The 16,835-nt window shown below is 42.7% G+C and overlaps 2 protein-coding genes across 5 annotated transcripts in view; one reads left to right on the forward strand and one right to left on the reverse strand.

Annotated features, from left to right (window-relative positions):
• MCM9 (minichromosome maintenance 9 homologous recombination repair factor) overlaps nucleotides 1–16,835 on the reverse strand; it is a 51,790-nt gene that overhangs the window by 13,062 nt on the left and 21,893 nt on the right. For all 3 annotated transcript variants that reach the window (XM_061990592.1, XM_061990593.1, XM_061990594.1), the window contains exons 8-10: nucleotides 3,630–3,804; nucleotides 1,777–1,979; nucleotides 613–816 (exon numbers count right to left, since the gene is read on the reverse strand). In XM_061990592.1, coding sequence (XP_061846576.1) covers nucleotides 613–816; nucleotides 1,777–1,979; nucleotides 3,630–3,804 — 582 coding nt within the window. The remainder of the gene's footprint in view (nucleotides 1–612; nucleotides 817–1,776; nucleotides 1,980–3,629; nucleotides 3,805–16,835) is intronic.
• On the forward strand, nucleotides 5,774–16,630 carry ASF1A (anti-silencing function 1A histone chaperone). 2 transcript variants are annotated; one of them, XM_061990595.1, is made up of 4 exons: nucleotides 5,774–6,207; nucleotides 9,823–9,938; nucleotides 13,826–14,002; nucleotides 16,224–16,630. In XM_061990595.1, exons 1-4 carry the CDS (start codon nucleotides 6,099–6,101, stop codon nucleotides 16,434–16,436), a joined length of 615 nt encoding a protein of 204 aa, XP_061846579.1. In that variant the 5' UTR covers nucleotides 5,774–6,098; the 3' UTR covers nucleotides 16,437–16,630. The 2 variants fall into 2 exon arrangements, with proteins under 2 accessions (XP_061846579.1, XP_061846581.1); XM_061990597.1 differs by lacking the exon at nucleotides 5,774–6,207 and adding an exon at nucleotides 6,752–6,840.

Genomic DNA, 16,835 nt, shown 5'->3' on the forward strand with positions numbered 1-16,835 from the left:
AGGGAGCATGGCCAAGACAGCTGACCCCAACTAGCCAAGGGGCTATTCTGTACCATAGAACATAATACATAGAACCCAGTATAGAAGCTGAGTGGGGGAGTGGTGGGGAGGGGTGGATTGCTGCTCAGGCATGCGTCAGTGGGTGGTGAGCAACTCTTTTCCCTTGGGTTTTTATTTATCGCCTGTTAAAGAAAATATTCATTTTCATTACAATAATTATTGTTATGATATATTTTATCCTTGTTGTTATTATTTATTTCATTTTTGTTATTAAACTGTTCTTATCTCAATTCATGAGTTGTTGGGGTTATTTTTCCAAATTCTCCTCCCCACCACACCAGGGAGGGGAGGGTGTGAGCAAGCAGCTGCCTGGTGCTCAGTTGCTGCCTGGGGTTAAACCACAACAATCTAAATGTTAACATCCTTTCCCACATTCAAAATCTCCAACCCCAGGTGTCTTTAGATTAGAAAGATAAAACAATAAAAGGATCGCCTATCCCTGCCTCTACGGAAAAGCTGCTATTCTGCTTACCGGCTATAATTATACTCGTGATCTATTAATTTTATAAAGGTTAATTGTTAGCCTAAAAATACAAGTTGCCATGGCTTTACCTTCTGCGAGGCGTATCAGGCTCTCCAGCAAGCGGATGGTCGTCCGGGCAGCATTTCTGCAGTCACTCTGGCGCTGCATTTGATAGTAGCGTACAAGGATCAGGTTGCTCTCATCGGACAATTTTGGCTGAATGCTTTTTATAAGGCAGAAGTAGGTTTTCATCTTCTCCATGCTCCAGAGCTTTTCTGATTTACTTGGGCAACCTGCATTACAACCACCTAGTCAGTAATTCTGTAACAACAGACTTCAAGTTTTTTCCTAAGAATTCCTGTTAAACAGACAGGTGACCACAAAATGACACTTTGTCGTATTTACGTGGTGAACTGAGTCATCTGTATGCCAGTCCTCAAGGAATTGGTCGAATTCCAGTGTGGAATTTTACACACCATCCAATTCCTCCCCTATCAAAACCCACAGTAAAGCCTCCAGTAATTTTAAGAGACATGCTCTCAGACACACTGCCCACCAGATGGTACAGTCAGCACTAAGTGCTCTAGTATTCCTTAAAATGTAAAATGCTACTTGAATGTATGCACCTCCTTTGGCTGTTGTGCCTGTTTTGCAGGAGCCAAAAGCTACCTGCTGTATTCTGAACATTTTTTTTGCAAGGAAACATTTTGGGAAGGGAAACGAGCTAGCTGAAGGAATCTCCTCCAGTTACCTCCTCCCTAATGGAGATGACAGCCTTGTTCCCAAAGTGGTTGGAGAAAGGGCTGGTTACAACCAAATCACTGATTTCCCTAATTCCAGAGCACAGAGCTTCATGTAGGGAACACCACTGTTAATTCTTTGAGCTCTGCAGCACATGTTCAGATTTGCTGTCTGAATTAAGCTTCCTATTAAGAGCACGTACGACGACATGGTATGTAGGATCTGCAATATAAAGGAGCAAGATGGAAACTACCCACCCACTGAGCAGACTAGGCTCGAATCTCTTGTAAATGATCATGAAACAGAGCATTGTTAGCTCACCCCTATCAATTAATTAGTGATCTCTATCTTATTCCAACTTGAAAAACAACCATGCTGAAGGAAACTACCACAGCAAAAAGGTTAACATTGAAAGGCTCAAGAATAACAAACTAAACTGAAAGCAGGGGAAATTAAATAAAAACCACAAACAAACCAAAACCCACCTTATAATTCAGAAAGACTGCTCCTACCTTTATTTTGCAAGATGAAGGATGAAATGATGCGATCCCATTCCTCATTCTTTGTATCTAACAATACCAAAACCAGGTCAAATCTGCTCAACAGCGGACTGCCAAGAGCTATGTTGACAGAGACAGACTCATTAGGGTCATAATGGCCTTTTGGGTTTGTTGCTGCCAGGATAGTTGTCCTTGTATTAAGCTTGCACACCAAGCTAGAGAAAAGTATTATGAATATTATGATTAAATTAAATTGGGTAGGGGAAATTATTCCAAAGTGTTAAAAATTAATGCATTTTTGCTATAAAGAGTACATCTTACCTTGAAAGACAATAAGAGCTACCCAAAACATACAATTATTGTATTTATATGTACAGCATCTCTCCGCCACAGAATAGCATCTAGACAGAAAGACAGTGATCTAACTAAGCAATATTGCCATGAGTAATCTCTATATACAGCTAGGTCCTTAAACAGTGAAAACCAACAAAACTTGCCAGAAGTAAGAATCACTTTGCTGATCTGTGTAGTATAGAAACACTTAGGATGGAAAGTAACATTTTAGCTTAATTCAGATTTTAAGAAAATAAAATAAAATGTAACATAAACGTATGTTTTACTCCTGTGTGTACACACGTTTTGAATACGAACCCAACCAATGACGGCAGCCATATCAACTGTTCCCCAGGGGAAATAGCCATTTTCCTCTCTTAACCATAGCATGTGTTTTCAGATGTGGGGAGGGATTATTGTCATTCTACTAGTTCAAATGTAATCTTTTCAGTTAAGGGAGCAGCAGAAGTATTCTAACTTTGGTTTGTCGCTGACCTATTTCTAGTTGGCTCCTAAGTAACTGCTGCCTTGCGTCCACTGTTCTGTAACTGAGCAAAAGTGCCACAGTTCTTCTATTACCTTACATGCAATGGGAAAAAAATCCTTCTCCCCCATGCACCAAAATAAGACCTTAAATTAACACAGTGCTCAACTTATCTCTACTAAGTTACTACTCAAAAAAACCCTCACTATATGTAGTCCTTAAAAGTGAGCAACTGAGGCTATACATGCAAGTCTACAAAAGCCCCCAAAAATCTACAAAATCAACTGCAACAAGCAGCCCAGCTTAAATATGGTACCATTGTACTAAGTAGATAAGACTACGTTGATTTCAAATATTTGGCCCCAAAGACAACACGGAAGAATATGGAAAGGGCAATGCTTTTTGAGCAGCAGAGGTTTCAGCAGTACCAGCCAGGAAAAGATTTGGGCCTGGACAAGAGTTATGTATGACTGACAGAATGAGATATGAGCTGAAAGATCAAAGTGGTGAGGGTTGTAGGGGGCGAACAGTAGATTTGTACACACACCACTTTGAAAAAGAAAGCGAAGAACCTCTAGTAAGCAGGAGTTTATATTTATATCATGTCCAACATATTAAATTCAGCAGCCTCAAATTCCCTTGGTCTTTTTTCGTTACCAAGCAGCATTACTTGATTTTGGAGAAATGAGGTCACGCTTTCTGAGTTCCGATAAAATATTCAGAAAGTTTCTCATTTCACATATGATTATTATGACCACTCGCGGAAAGGGACAAAACGAACACAAAGTCTTCTTAGGAAAGTGCCCTGGCCTACAGTGGCAGGTTGAATGTCCAGCAGTGAAGCGGATATGTATTTATTCTGACTCCTTGAGCGCGCTGTGCTTTGAAATGTCGCTTTGTCTAGTTTAACAATACTCTTGAGAAGAAAACTATTAAGCACAACAAAGAAAACATATATTTCATCAGCACGAGACATCTCCCTCCAACTTGTAAGAGCAAGAGAAACATTCTTATGTCGTTTTATCCCATATGTTAACGTGCCACTTACCCTGCCTTTGCAACACTGATGGTTTGTTGCTCCATTGCTTCATGGATACTGGTTCTGTCATGTTCTTTGATACTATTGAACTCATCAATGCAACACAAGCCTCCATCTGCAAGCACCAGTGCTCCAGCTTCCAAGTTCCACTCCCCAAAGTCCTTCACAGCAGTCACTGTCAAACCTGAAGAATCAATTACTTTACTCAGTCTTTTCCTTAAAATGTGGGAGTGCACTTGACTGAAATAAAGAGACTCAGCACATCGGCTTGTGCCACAGACAGAAGGCAAAACAGCAGGTTAGCTCCACCCCACACCTCTATCATGTAACTCTCTTTACACCTACTGGTAAGAAATCCCAGTAGCGTTTGGCAGGCTATCCTGGAATTGTGGTGCAGATTCTGTTAAGCTTTCCATGGTTGATAGTGACTTGTTTTAGTACTTTGTTAATTGAACAAAAGAGATGAGGGTAAGAAGGCTAAATCTGCCAAAATGATTTGAAAATTAGAGCAAATACAATGATTGGAGAATTATGGCAAAAATACTGGAAAATTATTGGAAAACTCATTCAGCTCCTCTTCCCTATCAACTATTAAAACAAACAATTCTGGCACCACAAAACAAAGTTTGGGAAAGAAAACAGTATGATTTCAAGTGTCAAATTTTACCTCCCAGCCCCAAGAAACTGAGACCTTAAACAAAGGCAATTTAATTTTTGGGTTCCTCTAAGCATTAAGCAAAAATGAAAATCAAAAGATGCCCAAGGATGAAATGGGGGAAAAAAGAAAATGCTTCCCAGTAAACCTAGACGTGATACTACATGTATAGCACAGCAGGTCAGAAAGTGTACAACTGTGAAGACGGCTAGTCATTATCAAGTACGTGCAGCTCCTTTCCAACTGTCTATTCCCTATTTCCCATCTTCTTCTCTATCTTTATCCCTCTTTTTTCACTCCAGTGTTCAGCTAAAAATATCCTACTTGTTGACAAGCTGCAACTAGCCTAAAATCTCCTGGAATGCTACGGCAAAATGTGCCGAACAATTGCCCACAACTTCCCATGGTTCACGTGACAGAGGCTTCTGAGGCCTTCTAATCACTACATAGCCCACCATCGTAACAATTCATTCCCAAATGGCCAGCAAAAACTTACTGGAGATACATGTTTCTTGATAACCGAAAAGTATCATTTAGCTTGTTGTGGCACTAATAGAGCCTGACTGTGTATTTCTTTCCACACAGAATCTCCTCTTCTACTGAGGGTACACAACTCGTGCTCTCCCCCCCCATCCAAGCCCTCAGCATGTAAAGTGGTGCTGCAGTGCTATGTCACTCCTCCCTATCCCTTGTGCGTGGCAGCCACAAGATGGCCTCCTCCCTGTCCTCCTGCTGCTGCACAAGATGGCCTCCTCTACAGGCCTCTCACAGCTGCACAAGATGGCCTCCTCTCTGGGCTTCCTGCTGCTGCACAGGCTTACGCGTGGTTTCACAGCCCATTCCGTTACCAAAGGCCTTCTTTACAAATACAGGGACTGGGTTGCTTGTCTGTGTGAAGGACAAACTGATCCCTCCAGGTGCCCTTCTGCGGGCGGCCTTTCCTGCAGCACTGGGGTGCACTTGTGGCTGGAGTCCACACGCAGGGCGCCCAGAAGCCCACCAGCAAACCACCCTTGATCACTGAGCAACCCTGGTGAGCGAGGCACCAGCCAGGCTCACTGAGCTGCCCACTGGCAGGCTGCTTTCAGCCACGAGGTTGGTGCAGTGGGGCTGGCCAGGACGGCACAGCTTCCCTGCAGGGCTCAGCCAAAAACCCCAGTGCAGCCCCATGGCCTCGAGCCGGTTTGGCCCTCACGCCCGGGACCTCAACTGCATCCAGTCCCTGCGACACCCGTCACTGCATCACCCCGGCCCCCGAAAAAAACACCGAAAAGCTAAAAAAGAAAGAAAGAAAAATAAAGACCTAACTCCGTCCCACGGGCGGGGCGGGGCGGGGCGAGGCCGTCTGGGGCGGGTGCCTCGGCTTGGCTCCCGCCCGCCCCAGCTCCACTCCTCCCCGCCCGGCCCGCCTCAGCCCCGCCCGGCGCGGCGCAGGGACGCCTTTGGCCGCCCGTTTCCCCGGCGTGCCGGTTGGGGGCGCCGTGGCGAGGCGGGCCGGGCGGGAGTGGCGGAGCCCATCTTGCCGCCGCTCGGCGGCCGCGCTGGGGGAGGAGGGCCCTAGCCCGGCGTGCGGCCAATCCGGGCGGGCGCTGGCGGCGAGCAGGGCAGAATGGGCTGTAGTTTAGTGAAATAGGAAAGCTGCAAACAGTGTGGAGTGTTCCTGGTGTAAATAAAAGGGGAAAAAAAAAGTTTCTGCAAGTCGCGGCTCTGCAGCCTCGCTCGGGCACTGGCACGGGGGCTTGCGCGTTGCCAAAAGCCAGCACCCTGGACTTTGTTGTGCCGCGGTAACGCGCTCTTCCTATTGTTTGTGTTTTTTTCAAAATATGGCAAAGGTTCAGGTGAACAATGTAGTGGTGTTGGATAATCCTTCTCCTTTCTACAATCCTTTCCAGTTCGAAATCACATTTGAGTGCATAGAGGACCTGTCGGAAGGTGAGTACGTTTCTCTCCGATACGGATTTTTTAACCGCGGGCTCTTAGTTTCAGGGGCTTTAAGGCTTAAACTTTGCACAGGCCTGCTCCTACAATTTCACAGTTTCTCCTTCACCGCATCGCCGTGCCGAGGCGAAGGGATGTGCTCACCGGCGCCCGAGCCGCCGCCGGAAAACCGCTCTCGCCGAGGCCAGCGGGGAAAGTTGGCGACGTTCGCCTGCCCTGGCCGCTGCGCCGGGGCCGCCTCTCTCCGCCGAGGCGAGCCTCAAGTTGCGAGGAACTTGTTTGAGTGGTGGTAGCCATGTTGCCAGCTTTGTGTGTGCGTGGGGGGGGGGGGGGGGGAGCGCGAGAGGGAGGAGAGGGTTAACCGGGCTCGGCTGCCGCGCATCCCCGCGCCCGCGGGGACACAGGCTGTTGCGCGACCGGCGCCCCCGTGCCCCAGCGTTACTCGGAGCGCGGAAAGCGCTCCGCAGCGAGCGGTTCGTTGATCTCATGCTCCATTTTAATACTTAATTTTTTTTTTTTTTTTTTTAATCGCAGTGGGAGACAGGGCCGGCGGGCTCCCTCCCCGGGGCTGGCAGCTGGCAGCCGCGGCACGGCCGGTGCGCGGGACCGGCGGCGCGGCACGGCACGGTACGGGCCCGCTACGGTGGCTGCAGGAGCCCTTGCCGGTGGGGGAGGGGGCGGGCCGCTAGCCACTATTTTTGGAAGTCACTCGAAAGTTACCGGCAGCCGCCAGAAGGGGGGGACGGCTCCGGCGGCGCCGGCTGCAGGTGCCCCGGGAGGACACCCCACTTCCCGCCCCGCTTCTGACTTGGGGGCGCCGGCCGCGCTCCCGGCCGAGGGGCGCGCCGCTGGCGGGCTCCCGCCTTCCCCTCAGCCGGGCGAGCCGCGAACCGCCTTCGCCTCGGCTGCGCTCCGCAGCGCCGCCCGCCGACAGGCCGCGCTTTGCGGGAGTCTCCCCGAGAGGCCGCGCGTCGCCCCTTGGGCGGGAGTTTTGAACACCGCGGCTCAGGGCGAGCAAAGCGGCGGCGGGCCGGGAGGGCTGCCGCTCCGGGAGGCGGAGGAGGCTCTTAGGTTGCGACAGCCTGGTCCCCGGCGGGGTCCAGCGTCGCCCGCTCGTCAGGGAGCCCCAGTGGCCCGAGGGACGTGGAAAAGGCAAAAAGAAAAGCCAACTCCGGCAGGTGATAACGCCTGGCAGGCTCTTTGCCGTTGCAGTTAAACGTGCCTGCCCCTGCCTGCTTCTGTAGATTTAGAGCCGTGCGTGCCGGCGGGCCGATGACAGCCACCACCCTGGGGAGGGACGGCCGCCGCGCCGGCGGGAACTCGAGAGGAAGTTCCCTTTGAGCCTGGGCTTTTCTCTAGGCCTCTGCTGTTTACCTCCTGGCCTTCTACAACTGACCCACGCGTTCGTTGGTTGGAGCTGCCCTTAGCGGGGGTGTGTTGCGCGTCTATCGCAAGGTCCCTGACTGGGTCGTTTTAAGTAAATCTGGCCTCATCTGAGATGTAACGCTGGACCCCTCGACAGCAACTGCTGTGGCAGGCAGCAGTGCCGGCCATAGCAGCTGGGCATGAGGCGTTAGGCCTTTCCTTACAGTTGTGTACAGCTGTGTGTGAGTGCCTCTCACTCTCTGGTGACATGCTCCTTGTTCTCTGGATTTACATTAGGTTAATCCCACACAGTTGGGATGTGAATTATAGATGGTCTAATGTAGACTTCTCAGTTCCCTTCCCCTACCCAAAGGCAGGATAAATACAGGATGAGCACTACTATCTGCCATATTTAAAAATAAGATGAAACATTGCCTTTCTGTACTTGACGAAAAATTTGCTGTCATTGCCTTATGCTTTCACATGCTAATATGTCTGTTTACTGTGCTTTTTTTTTTTCCTCTTCAGTTAGTTTTGTGCACTACTGATCTTAAAACTAAATTCATAACCTTGAGCCCAGCTTTTTTTTTTTAAAGTTATTCTATATTAAGTTATGTAAATAGCATTTGGATCAATCTACTACCCGTAACTTCAAACTTGTATTAAAAAATTCACTTTTTAAAAATTAAATACTACTAGTTTAGAATGAACTTTGTACTGTTCTAGAATAATGGCACAGGATGGTGTGATTATCTTCAATAGTTAGCCTAGAAGTTCTCACTTCTTGAAAGTACTAACTCCTTCTCAGATGCTGACAAAAGAGGTTGTTAATTGTCCTGGATGGGTAGCTTGAAGTACTGGCAGCGGCTAGTACTCCATGCTTACAAGCTAAAGAAAATCTCTGATACAGTACCTGGCTGGACAGAGCAGTAAAATCCCTTCCCAAGCCCTGTTAATTGTTACCCTAAAACCTGCATTGATGTTAAACGTGATAAGCAATAATTCAGTAACAAGAAAAGAAAGTTGCAATCCTAAAGCAGACAAGTTCTGTTCATGTGCTAAGTTTCTCCTAGGCTTTAATTCCATTCCTGCATCAAGAAACCATAATGTAGACCTCTGGATTTTTGCAAAGGATAGTAATAAAGTAAATATAATAAGGTACCAGTTTGTGCTTTAGCACAGACAACCAGAGCATGGGTCATAAGGAAAAATTCCAAAATACACCATCTAATTTTTTAAGGTACAGTTTTAAAACAACAGTTTCATTTAGAAAAAGAACAAGTTCGGCATAGGGGTTTGTAAGAGTGTTCTTTTTTTTTTCCCTTTTGTTAAAAAAAAAAAAAAGAGACAGTTTTTTGTTGTGGGTTTGGGTTAAGAGTAGTACCGTGTGTGTATTTATGCCTGTGGTTTTGAATCAAAAAAGTGAAAGTGAAATGCTGGCCCAGGAAGAGCTAACATGCTAATTTGCAGTTTTAACTTTTAAACACCTGTGGTTGCAAAAGTGAGTTAGAAAAATCTGAATTATAAGGGAGGTTTGATTTTGGTGTGGTGTTTTAAGAAGGAAGATGCTAACTTTTTCCCCCTGTAATTCTATTTCAGGATGTGAATATAATCCATGCAACCAATATCTTAGATAACCCCCAGAAGTATAGAAAGTTGTGGTGGTGTGATTAGACTGTGTTCTTATCAAAGTCACATGTGAAAGACTGGGGACACAGTGTGTCTGCTGGTTATGTAATGGGCTTTCTTATTCAATTAATTGCCTTCCATGATCTGTATAATTTAAGCTGTGAGGTGTATATGTGGAGGGTGGAAACTTATTTTTGGGAGGTGAGTCAGTTTTGAAGGCATGCCATACGTTACAGGTGTGTATAGGCATTGGATCTAGGCAATGTGCTGCAGCCATTCCAACAGACTTGGAGGAAATGCTGGATGCAGCTCTCAACAAGTAAATGAGCCCTGTCCTCTGAATGAGGCTTGAAAATTAACTTGACAATGAAAATAAAGGGATTCCTGTGGTACTGACTGACTAGTGTGAGAGATGGTGGGATGCTCCAGTTTATGAGGACTGGGGCAGGACCAGTAAATTTCCCCAATGAAGACAGGTCCTTGTTATTTCAGGCTCTTGTTATTTTAGGCCTGTTGCCAAAGAAGCAATTTCAGGCTCTGCAAAACCGTAGGTAGGCAAGAGTGGAAGACCCTTAACTGTAATGATAAATATTTTGTTTTTTATTTTTGTTGTAGATTTGGAATGGAAAATAATTTATGTGGGTTCAGCTGAAAGTGAAGAGTATGACCAGGTGCTAGACTCTGTTTTAGTAGGACCTGTTCCTGCAGGCAGACACATGTTTGTATTTCAGGTAAGTTTGATTTAACTGTTCCTAAAAGGGTTGTGTTAATTTATTCAAAGATGACTGTACCAAACTAAGAGGCACTTGAAAAATAATGGTAAGCTAGAAAAATATCAGGTGTGATTACAGTTTCCTTTAAAGTCTGTTCATGAGCTGTATTTCTTGCCCCTGATATTTCCATTTTAATATTTTCACTTGTGATGTGATATAAGCCTGTTCCTGTAGTTACTGATAATTTTAACTGGTCTGGTTAATAAGTATATTGTAGATTGCTTAGTAATCAAGAGTTCCAGTTACCTGGTTTACACTAGCACCATCAGGTTTAACTGTTCTGCAGCTGGTGGCAGTTTCAGGCAATCAAGAGCACTAGGTTAATGTAGACAACACCTTCAGAAGAGGAGGCCAACCAATTAATTATAAAACTCAGCCATAACAGTCAAGAGTTCATTTCTGTTTGGCAGGATAAATGTTCGAGTGTGATGTTTGGCTAAGCAGGCTAAATCAGAAGAAAATGTAGCAGTTTGTGAAAAACGGCAGAATTGCAATGGTAGAGAGCAGGCATTTGGGACACCAGTGTGTAGATCAAGATTGTCCAACAAACTCTGAACTATGTGACAGTCCTATAATATACTGCTGTTTAAAGCTAGAAGTTACTAAGAAGGAATAATGAAGAGAAAGAAAACAGGGAAAGAGAAGCACTAAGGTGGCTTACTAGGGTATTCTGATGTCTATTTTAAGTCAGTGGCTGTGGGGGGAACCTAAATCAGACTTGCCTAAATTATTACAGATTGATTTGTTTGTTTGGGGTATTTTTAATCACAACTATGATATAGCTTGCTTTTTCAGCAAATTTGCCTTGTAAAGTGAGAACAAAATCCATCAGCAGAAAAATCATTCTGAAACTGAGTATGGCTTATTGTATAAGAACCATGCTATTTTCCCAAATCCTGTCAAATCACTTAACTATTTAATGGGAAATGCATGCCAGAGTATAAGCTTAAAAAAAAATTTACACACTTTCTTGTTTCTCACAGTTAGTATAACTGTTTTGAAATAATCAAGGTGCCTCACAAATGTTGATGTTAATTCTGCAAGTTCCAGGAAGCTTTTTTTTTCTTGAAGGACAAGCTAAAGGAATAGGTTCAGGCTGGAGGTTACATTTATCAACCACATAGATTCAAATCAGTCTTGAAACATTTCTGTTTAGTTTTGGAACTGGGCCTAACTTTTCCACGCTACAAATAAAGCAGATGTTACAAATGCATCATTTATTAACAGTTCTTCCATTATCAAGTGACTGTAGCTTATGGCATTAATTGGTCAGAAATCTGTGATCCTCTGTTGCCCTCACAAGGGCTGCCTTGTGGCACCAGATCCAGAGAAACAGCTGTTGTTTACCTATCCTAATCTAAAAGATGCACTGTTCTCAATTAATTTACGAATATTCACTGTTGATGGTGATGGGAAGGAGCAGGAGGAAGGTGCCTAAAAGGGCATGTTTTGACTCTGTGGTTAGGAAGGCCTTGAAAATTATACGTGCTGGTTTTGCAGTTTCTGTAGGATGGAATCATTGATTGTATCCCAGTTATAACGTAACTACAGCTAAATTAGAAGTAGATACGTAGCCATTTTGCTCAGATGGGCCAGGCCCTGTAAAAGACTGCATACTCTTCTTCTCCTGTTTTATGTTAAGAGTACCTCTTACTCCTTAATGAAGCACCGTTGTTCTAAGTATATTAGAACTCAAAAGCACTGGATCTTCAGGTGAGAGTAGGATTCAGCTAATGTGTACAAAGGAGACCTCCAAAGCCCTGTGATAAGCTTCTGCTGATGACTGAAGCTGTTTTAGTCACCAAACTGAAGCAGCCTGTGAGATGGAGAGAAGTAGCAAGGGAAAGACAGAATGGGACAAAGCACAGAACTGCAGGAGGTGTATATTACAAAGTGATGAGATTGTGTTCTCAAGGAAAGGACCTTTGTGGAGTGATATACATTTTTCACCTAATAATATTCTCTGTTTTTTTCAAAATAAGAAAATGGCTGAAACAGCAAGTAAAATGGAGTACCACACAGATAAAGTCCCAGGGATGATCCTACTGCCTCTTTTTGCTTACCAAAATACCGATTTGCAGCTGCCCACTTATCACTTGGTTATACCAAGCTCTTTTTTTTTTCTTCCACCCGAGTATGCTCATGTGTTTCCTGGGTAACTAAACCCTTTAACATCCCAGGTAGGAAGTTAAAATTTTGAAAAAAGAAAACTAGGGATTTTTTAAAAACAATGTCTTTTCCACTCAGCAAAACAAGTGTTAAGTAGGATTAAATGAGAGTATTTTCTTGGGTTCGCAACTGTATCATAGGAAATTACAGGACACAATGACAATGGGAGCCTGGAAGAACAAAATTCTCCCCTTGGGGTGAGCTGAGTTTCATGGGAGGATTAAATGGAACAGTGCCCTTTTGCAATGTTACTCTTAACTGCCCGCTGTGGAATTTGAAGTAATCAAAGGGTCCTGGGCACTGTTAGAACTTCACTACTGAATTAAAGTAGTAATTTCATCTGTATTGGCAGTACTTGTGATTTCTTCAAGCTTCTACACTTGTCTTATTCATTGGTCGTTTCTTTTTTCATTCTCTTGTGCAAGCTGTAAAACCATTCTGTCATTTTCTGTTCCCTTCAGGGCTGGAAGAAGTTATATACTACCTAATTCCCTGGCTGCTTCCCCCTCCCCTGGTGTATTTGTACCTGAGAGGTCTGAGTCATCTAATTCTTCTGCAAAGTGCCTCCAGCTTCTTATAAACAGCTAGACTGGTTTGAAGGCTTAGAATTCAAGTAGCAGAGAGTTGAAGCCAGTGATTGATGTGTTACCCCTAGCTCCCAAATTTCACAGTGCTGTAGCATGTAAATACCACAGAAAAGCAGGGATGAGAGGGACAGTAGGAACTGATCTCATTTGTTCTCTGTCCCAAGGCAAGATTCATTATTATATCTGAAACATTGTAACATACATGTTTAAGAACACACAGGTGTTCACTGTTGACTTCAGATCTTGTAAAATGGAAGCTATTTCATTTAGGCTTAGATTGCTGCTACTTCAAATCCTACAGCAGTGAGGCATCACACGTTATTAATAACAGCATAGTTAGGAAGCACTTTAAGGGACTGATGTGAGATGTATTTTATGAGGCTAATTTTATTGATTATTAATAACTGCAGAGCTACTGTAAGTAAGGATATTGAGTTGCCTGTTAATTAGGATTGTGTCCTGGCTAAAAGCGTCAAGATGTCTTACAGCAATGATGTATTTAACTGCATGCATTTTAACAAATGTAGGCATGTGGAAGGAGGTGAGAGAGTAGTTTATTCCTTTCCTAGAAATCTGTGGGACAGCTCAGACTTCACCGTAGCCTGCCCCTGGCTCTTCTTGCTGAAGTATAAATTGTAGTCTATATTTTTAAGGGTTTAGTCTTGCTAAAAATGCCCATACAGACCAGTTCAACCTCTGAGGTACAAAAAAGAAAAATAATTTTACTCTGTGAAAGTACCAAGATAGGCTGGAAAACAATGACACTATAAATTAGAGGCATTCTAGTACACTTGCACGAACACCGGTTCAGCTGATTATGTATTTAAAAGCAGTTTTGGATCAAAGCTGTCTAATCACCCATGAGAAACGTCAGCATGCGGCATTACTGACTCTTAGGTAATTTTGTCTCCAGAGGATAGCGTCCTAAATTCACGGTTGATGTTGTTGTGAAAGCAGGTGGATTTTCTGGTTAACTTAATTCTAAATACAGTCACTACTCAGCTGCTAAGATGTACTACTTCAGATTTTCCTGCTAGATAGGCAGTGGTAGCAATTTTATTTTAATCCATCTTTCTCTTTCACATTTAGGCTGATGCACCTAACCCAGGGCTTATTCCAGATGCAGATGCAGTAGGCGTAACAGTTGTGCTAATTACGTGCACCTATCGAGGTCAAGAATTTATTAGAGTCGGCTACTATGTAAACAATGAATATACCGAAACAGAACTGAGAGAGAATCCACCAGTAAAGCCAGATTTTTCTAAGGTAAGGCACATTTTGTTCTAGTATGGCATAGTCTAGTAAGGTACGCTTAGAAAAAGAAATTTTAAAGAAACAGAATGAAAGCCTAAGTGATTTCATAAAGAGTGTGGATTGAGGCATCAAATAATGGAAAAGACTTCAGGGCAGAAACTACAAGTTGCCATAGCTTTGGAGAACATTGAGAAACCTGCAATAGTTTCTACCAGCTAGAAGCCTTGGCTGGACTGTTATTATTTTACGCTGATTGTGTGAAATAAACTGTTGGGTTCCCTCTACCTGCACCGCTGTTGACAAAGTGGCTCTGTTGTTCAGAAAACAGAATCGTGGGTTTTTTTCCTAGGACAGTCAACTTGAACTAAGTTTTAAGTATTAATTTAACACAGTTGTTATCCAGCCATTCCAGTGTTAGAGCTGTGGTTTCTGCAAACTGCAGAACAAAAGTAACAAACAAGCTGAAAAACAAGTTATGTATAAAATAAGAGAAAATGGGTAACCTGGCATGAGCAGGTTGGATGATTGTGCAGTCTACGGGCAGCATGCTCAAGGAAGTATACACAGTTAAGTTTTAAAAAAATAGATATACTTCATGGTAAAAATTAAACCAGGACTAGAATTAAGAGAAGATGTGAAATACCATTATTTGAAACCTAATACCTTTAAGAGAAGGATCAATTAAACATGAAAATGTAGTCAAAATCCTGTGAAATACTGTACAAACCAACAAGGTTCTACAGAGCATCCAAGTTTGTTCTCATGGAAGACTTTGAGGAGATGGGTTTTGGCTTTGTGGAAGCTGATACACATGTATACACACAATCCAAAGTTGTGTGATGGTGAAAATGTTGTTATTTCTCAAGTTTGCCTGAATTATATGACTGGATGTATGAATGAATGAATGGGATAATGCATTTTACTGTAATGATTAGTACAGAGATACTCTCCATAGTCACTAACACTAATCTTCAAATGTAACTGAACTGGTTTGCAAAATGTTTTTTACAAGTTACTGATAATTTTCTGTGCTTAACTTAGTTTTCAGGGATCAGACACTCAATGTGTTCTCCAAATGCGGAATTTTGATGATTCTTAAACTTAAAATCTCTTTATTCCTTTCATTTAAATCATGTACTTATTTTTGTCTGTCACTGCCAAAATGTTGACTTCCTTTAAGCACTTGAATTTAGAAATGCCTAGAGGTACTTGTCTTAATTCTGTGCTTATATAAAACATTTGCTTTGCTGCTATGAAAAAAAAAACAGGCTATCATATATTTGTATAGGAAGTCCTTAATGTGACTTTGGGACAGAATTTCAATATATATACAAGTAGAAGGCTGTTGAATTGAGTTTATTACTCATCAATTAATCTACTAGGAGCAAAAAAAGAAATGATCTTGTTAGTTTGCATAAGGAGTTGGGAAATACTTAGTGCACTTCCTCGGAGAATAAAATCAGCAAGGTTTTCCTGGGATCAGTCTTAGCTCTCAACAATGAGCGGTTAACAGCAATAAATTGCCATCCTGTAGTTAACCATATGGAAATGGTGAAAGATTAAGAGAAAGCAAGAATCTTCTTTTTTTTCTCCATACTTAACGAAATAGAACATATTCTCAAAGGGAAGTGAAGGGCAACCATGAGAATAAAATATGACTAATGTCTAGGCATGTCCACTGCCACAATAGTAGTATCTTCCAAATCTAATTAATGTTTTTACTTTAAAACTTTAGTAGACAAATTACAGTTCAGTTAGTGAAAGCACACGCTAATTTAATTTAAGGATAGGTTGTACACTTAAATGAAGACAGACAGTTGATAGAATCCATACAGTTTTTGCAAACACCGTAAAGTTGGTGCAAAATTTTATCAAGTACTGTGGTCTGCAAAATCTTTGTGGAGCTTGTCATTTGCTTTACTAAAAGCTGGCTAAAATAATAAACACTTGCAGGGTTCTTGTGCAGCCTTGAACTCACATAACATCTAAAAATAGCCTCTCAAAGCTGTTATTTTGCCAAGAAGGATATTAATGAACAAGTGGTGTGTTTCTGTAACCACATTTCTGATACGTAGATTGTTGCTATAGATCCACTTATATGAATTACTTTTAAAAATAAATTATTTTACACATACAAGGCCTTGGGGAGTAAAAGGGAAAAAAATCTGTAAGTATGTGAACTCCAGTTTCATATGTACACATTACATAATCCATTTATTTTCTTGTCTTCCAGCTTCAAAGGAATATTTTGGCATCTAATCCCAGAGTCACGAGATTCCACATTAATTGGGAGGACAACACTGAAAAACTGGAAGATGCAGAGAGTAGTAACCCAAACCTACAGTCGCTGCTTTCTACAGATGCATTACCTTCAGCATCAAAGGGATGGTCAACATCAGAGAATTCATTGAATGTTATGTTAGAATCTCATATGGACTGCATGTGACTAACCACCATCATTTTGGTACTGTACATGTGTTAAACTGTAAAAACAACGAGAACTATTTCCCTCAAATTCCATAAGTACATAGTTGACAAGCAATGTGAAGAACTTGTTTCAAAACATCCTGTAGAAAGTTTATAAAAAACAAACAGTATTTGAGCAAATTGTGGAATATAAATACAACTATTTTTAAGTAATTGCCTTTTTCCTCTAATGTGTTATTCTGTGGTCTAAACCAAAACTGATTAAAGTATACGTAATCTCCCTCCTCCCCCTTCACTTTTAGCACTATTAAAAGCTAGAAAACCTGAAAGTTAAAACATTGAGGCAAAATGAAGGAATAATGCCATGTCTTAATCTCTGATATCCAGATTGCCAAATATAAAATGCCCTTTAATAACA

Source organism: Colius striatus, chromosome 2 (genome assembly GCF_028858725.1).
Source record: "Colius striatus isolate bColStr4 chromosome 2, bColStr4.1.hap1, whole genome shotgun sequence".
In the NCBI taxonomy this organism is placed as follows: domain Eukaryota; kingdom Metazoa; phylum Chordata; class Aves; order Coliiformes; family Coliidae; genus Colius; species Colius striatus.